At 46.6% G+C, this 8,401-nt stretch overlaps 1 protein-coding gene across 2 annotated transcripts; it reads right to left on the bottom strand.

Annotated features, from left to right (window-relative positions):
* Nucleotides 1-1,469: 1,469 nt before the first annotated feature.
* HMOX1 (heme oxygenase 1) lies at nucleotides 1,470-7,621 on the bottom strand. 2 transcript variants are annotated; one of them, XM_029963557.1, is made up of 5 exons: nucleotides 7,485-7,621; nucleotides 7,041-7,161; nucleotides 4,241-4,732; nucleotides 3,524-3,635; nucleotides 1,470-2,210 (listed from the first exon to the last, which is right to left on the bottom strand). In XM_029963557.1, the coding sequence occupies exons 1-5, from the start codon at nucleotides 7,514-7,516 to the stop codon at nucleotides 2,074-2,076; spliced, it is 894 nt and encodes a 297-aa protein (XP_029819417.1). In that variant the 5' UTR covers nucleotides 7,517-7,621; the 3' UTR covers nucleotides 1,470-2,073. The 2 variants fall into 2 exon arrangements, with proteins under 2 accessions (XP_029819417.1, XP_029819416.1); XM_029963556.1 differs by lacking the exon at nucleotides 7,485-7,621 and having other exon boundaries at nucleotides 7,041-7,370.
* Nucleotides 7,622-8,401: the final 780 nt, after the last annotated feature.

Here is an 8,401-nt window from a genome sequence, read left to right as displayed (position 1 = left end):
TAAAGATCATAGACAAGTACAAGAAAAGCTTCAGTCTTCACCTCTGAAGGTTTTAGGCTCAGTCTAGAGTCCTTCAGTGTGTGATCTCACAGTGGCTGTGAGATACCCAAAGGACTATCTTTCTCCTGCGATGAGCAGGTGTCAGTGGGAATCCATATTTTCTAACTTTGGGGTCACAGTCACGATCTCTGGGCAGTGGAGAGGGGCTGAGTGTGGTACAGTGTGTCTCTGAGCTCATGAGCATTTGTTTGCCTGTTTGAGATCTTAGTTACCTCAGCATGGTTGAATGGATGTAATGATCTGGGGTGGCTGGTTGGGGTGGCTTAGGGGGACTGAATTGGTAGGATTTAACATAAACCTGAATGAACAAGTTCTGGTATTTGAATAGCAATCAAGCCTTGTATCCCTGCTTTTCAATCATCTACCTTTTTCAGGAATTAACTATATTTTTCTACCAGAACTGGCATGTGGGTCCAAAGAGAGAATTATTAAAGGGGATTGTGGAAGAGATAAAGGGTAGATAAGAGTCCAAGAATAATGACAGTCCCTTTTTCCCATTGCTCATTCTCAGCAGGACCTGCCTTCTGATTCTTTTTCTTTGAGTAGGTTCAGTGCTGGTCGTTAAAACAGATCAGTAGGAACATGTGTCTTTGGGATTAAGGTCACAGCCAGAACAGGCAGCATCATGGAGACCCGTTGATCAGAGAGGCTTTCTGGTGGAAAGAGAGGAAGGGACTCTGAGGTGGTACATAACAGTTCATTATCTGGCCACACCTGAACTGCAGCCTCTCCTGTGTAGGAAGACTTTCTGAAGCAGATAGGGCCTATGGCTGGCAAAAAAGGCTATCCCTCCAGATCTGCCACAGCAAAAGGCAGGGAAAGCAAGCTGTGTGCATAGTCTGCTCCAGCAGTGCTGTGGTTTGGAGTGTCTTTAGCAAAGTCATATGTGTGCCAAATCCTAGGAGTAAGTTGGATTGGTTTGTTACTCAGGTGAAGGTATCCTCATGTCTCCCATTTAGCTGCCTTGATGAAAACCTAGGATACATCTAATTTTTGGGTGGTGAAAACATACTTGCTGTTCTGATTCATGCTGAAGCTCTCGTAAAGGCAGTCTGGTAACGGAGCTGTCCTGGTTTTGACCAGCTGAGGGTCCCATCACCTTTTGTTTGTAATAGAATAGCAGCTCTTATGTACTGCTTCCACCCCTTAAAAATACTTTGTACACTCTCAGAATTTTGTGCCATTTCTAGAAATAGAGACCAATGTGTAGGAGCTGAAGAAACCTGCCCCAGCTTGTAACAGGTTATTGTTAGCACTGAGTGGGAGCAGAGTCTGGCTCTGATGATAGCTCCCACTTCCGTCTATTGTCATGTCTGTGGAGGCAGCAGCTCCAAAATACAGAAAACGGTGTGGAAGAAAGACACCTCCTTTTTCCCTGGGTAAGGCTTTAATAATAGGAAACACCAGGCTTGAAGACTTTACATTGAAGTTTATTATGTGTATAAATTATATAACCAGACAAGAATGACACTGTATCTTCAACAACCATCTTCTGCTTTTCAAAAACCAAAAATGATTGGAAAAAGAATTAACAAAGACCTACTAGTGTCATATAAAACAGTCTAACCCACGGGAGCCATGCGGCTCCACAGAAAGTGATCACAGTATTATCTACCAGTATAAAAAACTGAGCAAACAGAGCTCCAAGGACCTTCATATTTCTGAGGAAAGACAGATGTTGAAGCTGTGTTTCTGATCCTGTAGGATTTTTGTAGGCACTCTATAAAGCACTCTATAAATGACAATTCTTGGCCGTCATTTTTAGCCTTTCTATCGTAGTTTTTGGTGATAAAGTTAGTCTCTGAGAAGAGCTCACACCAAGCACAGGATAGACTTTGCCTGAACCCCCTTACAGCACTCTCTTTGATTTCTGGGGAGAAAAGTCTCCTAATATTAGTGGCAGAGCCAAGATCACAGTACCCAGTCAGGGAAAATTTCTCTCAAAAGGACTGGGGAAGGTGGATTAGTTCAGGGTGAGGGAAGGCACAAAGAGAAGGTGAAGGTCCTGCCCTTTCACATGGCAAATAAGCCCACGGCCACTGTCATGGCTAGGAAGCTGAGTGCCAGGATCCACCGCACCAGGGAAGTGGTGGGCGTCAGGTTTGTGTTTTTCCTGTTTGTCCTCTCAGTTTCTTTCCCGTGTGCTGGACCTAGATCAAATAGAGAGAAAAAGAAAATAAAGGCAAGTGAGAATAGGTTGAGGCGAGAAGCTGCTGGCATGGCACACTTGCTCTCCACAGTGCCAGAGCAGACCTTGCTGGGGTTGTCAAGGGAAGAAGGAGTTCTTCCCTTGGGCCAGGAGAAACAGTGGCAGCAAGTTCTACTCTCCTGGTGAAGAAGGGAAGAAACAGACTTGACCTGGGAATCACAAGGGCTCACAACCCCTCTGCCTGAATGTGAGTATCAGCCTCTTCCTTTGACTCCTTACAGGCTTATAAACGCACTGCCCAGATCCATCAGACTCCTGATGTGTGCAGAGGACAACCAAATACTTAACCCAGAATTTTAAAAGGCATTTTGTCTCCTACTTCTCATTAATTAATTAGGTGTCTAATAACCTTAAAGAGTCCTCAGCACTCCAGACAATTTTCCCAGTACAATTTCAGGATGAGATTCCTCATTCAATAGCAAACTTTTCTGAAAATTCTACTTTTATGACTGTGCTGGGAACAGAACAGAGAACTTTTAGTGCCTTTCCCCAAAAAGTTGCTTTAAGCTTCATTATCTGGAGATGTACAAGGTGAGGTTTGCTTTTCATTCTTTGCTATGGGAAAACTGTGGTTCAATCCAGCGTGCACTGAAAAAAATCTCTCTCTTAGTTTCAGAATGGGTAGATAATAAGGGATTTTTTTATTTGACTTGCATGTCATCAGGGAAACCACTCGCCTCTGTAAACATCTGAGCTCGCTCCTTACTCAGTTACAAGCCTGACTTACAAGCTGATTACATTTCACCATCCAGAACAATGCTCGCTAGAAACCGAGCATACTCTCTGGAGGGTTTTCAGCAAATACTTCTGGAAGGCAGAAAAATGACCAGATGGAGATTTAGTCCAAAGGGACAGGCCGCTGGATAGGACTGTTTGTCTGGAAGAGCCTTCTGTGAGTATCACAGAACCACAGCTGATGTCCTGGGCCCAAAATTGATGCCTTTGCTTCTGTGAATTCAAGGACAGCTTTCCCTGTGGTGAATGAACCTTACATTTGTTAAAGTCTAAGAGGAAGAAAGGGGAGTCTTTTTTTCTCTTTTTGGAGAGCCCACATGTGTCATCCTTGCTCTGTTATGTCTAGAAGAAGCTTTGCACATACCAGTGCCTCTCCTTCCACTACCTGCTGATGGCTGGAGAAGGCATGGGGCAAGCACCTCATGCTCATTTATCAGTGGCTTTTACAAACAAGAACAGAGGAAGGGAGCCAAAGGAAATGAAGGAGCAATGTTAAGCACCTGCCCTTAAGTGTCTTACCGTGCTCATGTGATTTGTTGACATTCCTTGTGCGAAGAAGCTCTGCCTTTGGCTGCACAGGATGACCATTCTTCTGGCCCTTAGACACCAGCTCCTGCAGCGCCTCAAACACCTGAGAATAAGAAACACTGGCTCATTATGTGGCCTCCTCTTCTTCTTTCATGGACCCCTTGCCCCTTCCCCAGGCATTTTATGGACCAGAGGAAGACACAAGCCTTTGGTCCCAGTCTCCTATTTTGCATAGAAAATAAGCTGCTTGTGGGGTCAAATCATGTCTTTCAAGCTCCTTGTTCATATTACAGGTTCTCCCTGAAGCTTTCAGCTAAGGATAAGGTGATTGCCCATCTTCTGATGGGAAGGAAAGCAAGGTACCTGTGTGCCTGGTCAGTGTCCACAGGGGACCTGTGGAACTTTACTACACTGGTAGGACAGATAGGTGGTGATCCCTACTCCCAGTATCAGCCCTCATTCATATCTGGATACTGGCACATGGAAGAGGCTGGATTCAAACACTAAGGGAGGGAGAAGAGCTTTTCAGAGACCATACTTTTACTCGGCTCCCAGTAAAGCGTGGCCATCCAGCTCTGACTAGCTTGCCCTAATTCACAACTTCTCATAAGCTCCCCAGAAGAAATACTGGCTTTGCATTTCCCCTCTAGCTATTTTATTGTTTGAGAGAGGGTGTGGGCTGGCAGGGCTGGATGGTTGTGTACGCACCTGTATATTTAGCAGGAATGCTTTCTTGGCCTCCTCCATGACTCTTTTCTTAGTGGCAAGGTCCATCTCGAGAGCATTCATGCGGGAGCGATAGAGCTGCTTGAACTTGGTGGCATTGGAGACTCCATCGAAGGTGAAAAAAGCCAGCCCTTCTCCAGTGCTGGGCAACTGGAGGGCCTTTTGGGCAATTTTTTTCAGCACCTGCCCCCCAGACAGGTCTCCCAAATACCGGGTGTAGGCATGGGCCACCAGGAGCTCTGGGTGGTTCTTGCCTACGTAGTGGAGCCTCTCAACGTATTTCTGAGTAGCCTCGGGACATGGGATCTCTTCCCTCCAGTTGCTGCCGTAGAAGTACTCCAAGTCTTCCTCCAGGGCAGCTTTCCGGTGCAGCTCCGCCGGAAAATACACAGGAGCATAAACTGGATTGTTCTTGTTACGTTCAATCTCTTCCTCCAGAGCAGAGTAGATGAAGTACAAGGATGCTGTAACCAGCTGAAAGAGAAGAAAGAGGATTAGCTACAGGTGCATCTATCTGTCTCCTTCAAGTCTATGGGACAAATCCTGCTAACAAAAAGGTACTCATGGGCACACCCAATGTGAGTCATGCATGTATGTGATGCTGCAGATTTCCCATTTGGAAAACAGAGTTGCAAGGTGCAGGAAGCCACTGTTTAGCCCTTCCCCTAATGCTTGAGGCAGCAATCAGGTAAGCCCTTTCCGGCAGATATTGGTCTTACTTGCTCTCAAAGTCACTGCCTTTGCCTTCACATTAAAGACCTTGCAGCTTGATGTAATGTAAACTGAGCCCTGTTTAATCATTTCTGGTCTATTCTCAGTCCCTTAGTCAATAGAGAGGGTATTCCCAAAGGTACATTTTCTGGTGCATTGTTCAAATTTGAATGCTTCAAAATGTGGCTTCCCTTTGTGCGGCCTTGTGAGACGATGACACACACTGTTTATTTTTCACCATATTTATCCTGTTGGCATCCTACCATCCTGGGAACCGAGGCACCACCACTCTGCTCATTCAGGCATGCAAGTGGGGTTGCCTCCTCGGTTGTCCCAGGGAGACAAGATAAAAGGGAGCTGGAAACACGGCCTGCCTCTGAAAGATGCCTTTGTGAAGGAATGCTGTGAGCCTGTGTTCTCCCCTCTATTTTGAAACCATTGTTATTGTTGTTTTTCCCAGCTTATGTGATACTTTCTTCTATCTGCCAGCTTTTCCACGTGGTCTAAGACAATCTAGCTGTGTTCTTTCCTTCCCAGGCATTCTGTTTTCAGAGGCTGTTACACCTACACCACCCCTTCCTTACACTGGGATCCCTTGCCAGCAGCAAAGGGTAAAAGATGAAGGTATTGCAGTACAAATGAGTCAGGTTGGATAGGGGGGATTACACTGCTTACAGGAGGGAAAGCAGTTTACTCTCTCAGAAAGCAGTCAGTTCTGCAGGGAGTTTCTATTTCAACTTTTCCCCACTGTGCCAGCAAATAGGACTTTGATAAGCACATGGGCAGTGACTTAGTTGTGGAAACAAATATTCACCATCTGGAGAGTCAGGTAGCAGGGCAGATATATGGGTTTGCCAAGAGAGTAAACAAAAATAGAGGTTTTTAAACAATAACCTGCTACCCAGCTTACTGGAAAAGAAACAAAATATGAGACCATTGCCTAACAAAGTAGGCAAAAATATAGGTCAACTGGTTGTTTTCAGAGGCAGGTAGTGGTTTAATGAGAAACACGCCTTTTGAAAACTGTCGTTAATTTTTAAAACCCATGTCCTATCTCACTTCCCCAACAACATATAAAACTCTTCTGAGAAACCAAGCTGTATTCCTGAAGGTCTGACTTTTTACACTCATGCCAGCCTGTCTCAAAGTTCACTGCCTAACCAATGCCACATTTCTAACAGCAGGGAGTCAGCACCTGAGATTAAATTTATGCTTGACTAAGTATTCTGAATGTCACCTGTCAGAAATAAGTAGTCTTTTTCCTACTCTTGTGGATTTATTTGCCAAGAAACAATTCAACAACAAAGTAATTAAGCCACAGGTTGGATCGCTAGCTGTTATATGCAAGCCCATGCGTCACATCCTATAGCCTCTCAGGAATTTCTTGCCCAGGTGCTTGCTTTGGTTTTGCTCACGGCTTTGTTACGTGGCTCAGATCCCAGGAATCGTATCTAGCCAGGTTAGGCTAATATGTGGAAATGTTTCTCTTTTATCTTGAAAGAAGCAACAGGTTCCTGCCTGTTAGCAGACTTGGATTGCTCAAACTCAGTCTGCTTTTGAGTTATTGTTCATGATTTCAGCGCAAAGTGACAATGCAAAGTTTAGTGCCAGAGATGATCCCACATCTTCACTTTCTCACCATTCCCTCATTATTTCTAGCTCTGCCTACAGTATTGCAAATATCATATGCTCTCTCTTTTTGGCATTTTGGCTGCTCAAGTATCTGCACAGTATCTCTATTAAACATCATTGCCAATAATTAACATGCAGGCATTTATGAAGAAAGAGAAAAGCAATTGCACTAATCCCATCAACCTCTTTGTCTTTTTTCTCCTGTTTCAGTTTGGCTGCCCATCCTGATATGCACAGTCCTGCCCTGCCTTCTGTGAGAGTAGCCAGGAGTTTGATGAAAAGCATGTTTTGCGTAGGAGATGCTGATACCAAACAGCTGTACTGTCCCCATTTTCCTTACCTGTACTGTTCCCATCTTCCCCCCTTTAGTCCCCATTCAGCCCGTCTGATCTAACTGGTGAGGAAATCCCATCCCCAAGCAAATGCTGCTATGAAGTACCTTAAACTCATGGAGTGACACCTGCCCCTTTTGGAAATTCTTCATGAACGGTGTGTTCTCTGCCTGCTCATGCACCTCCTTGGTAGCTTCCTTCAACAGTTCTGACAGGTCCTTGGACATGCTGGGAAAGAACACCAAAACGATATTAATGCCGTCTCTCTCCTCTGGCAAAATGGATCTTAGCTCGCTAGGAAAAACGAGGGAGCCTGGGATGACAGAAAACGGAGCAGAGCATTCCCGAGAGCTGCGTATGGGAACCAGGGAGCACCAGCTTTCCAAACGCAGTCCCGGGCGAGGAAGACTGACAAACTCCATCCAGAGGTGAAAGCAGCAGCATGCCGTTCCCTGCAGAGCAGGAACAGGAACAGCATGCCTAAAAGCAACGGGAGAAACACAATATTCTTCTGGCAAAACATTTCCCTCTCGTTCCCGTCCCGCTCTCACCTTTCGGAGCTGTGTGTCTGGGAAGTTTCCATGTTTCTCCAGGTCGTTTCACTCCTCCCCTTCCCTGTTGTTGCTCGTGCTTCCCTCCTTCCCTTCTGCCCCCAGGACACTGAAGCTCTGAGCTGGGCAGCCCGGCTCCCGCATCCAGCTTTATACTGCCTGGCCACGTGAGCAGCTGAACGCTGACCTCAGTGTGAGTACAAACTTCTTGCAACACAGCAGCACTTCCCTTCCCAGCCTGGCTGTCACCCTCTCCTGGCCTGCAGCCCCAAGGGACCAGAAGGAAGTCACCTGATGCATCCTGATAACTAAGCACAAAAGAAGGGGTTATCCAGCAACTTCTCCTTCGAGGGTGCCTGGCTCTGTAACCCTTTCAGTGCATTGCCCATGGCAGGCAGAGCCTGGGTGCAGCAAAAGGTGCTCATTGTCCTGGAGGCAGTGGGGTTGGACAAGGAGGGTGGATTTACAAGGCTGGGGCAGGGAGGGCAGCCTTCTCACCCTACATCCCAGTCTATCTGCTGGCTGCATCCTGCCTGGAGAGCTAATCCAGCACCCCCCCTCATCTGCTCTAGCACAACTCGGGTAAAAGCATCTTATTTCCTGTGGCTGTGCACATCTTCAGAGAGTCTTTCAGGTAACACAGCTGGTTGGGGGCCATGGGATGGGGAGCTCAGCACTAAAGGTTGGGGAGCACAGCAGGACCCTGGGGGGATGTACCAGTCATGGACACCTGGGGTAGTCTGGGTGCTGCGGCACATGCATGCACCAGCTCTGGTCTGCAGGTGCCAGAACTGCCCTTGTGCAGTGCTGGGCACTAGGGAATAAACCCTGTCACTTTGCACGGGGCCAGCACAGGTGTGCCAGCACTGACGCACAGCGAAATTGGTTCCATGCTCTCTTGCTCATGGAAACAATAC

Source organism: Manacus vitellinus, unplaced genomic scaffold (assembly GCF_001715985.3).
Source record: "Manacus vitellinus isolate BGI_N305 unplaced genomic scaffold, ASM171598v3 scaffold_5_pilon, whole genome shotgun sequence".
Lineage (NCBI taxonomy): Eukaryota > Metazoa > Chordata > Aves > Passeriformes > Pipridae > Manacus > Manacus vitellinus.
The sequence above is the reverse complement of the archived record's forward strand: the minus strand, read 5'-3'. Positions and strand labels throughout refer to the sequence as shown.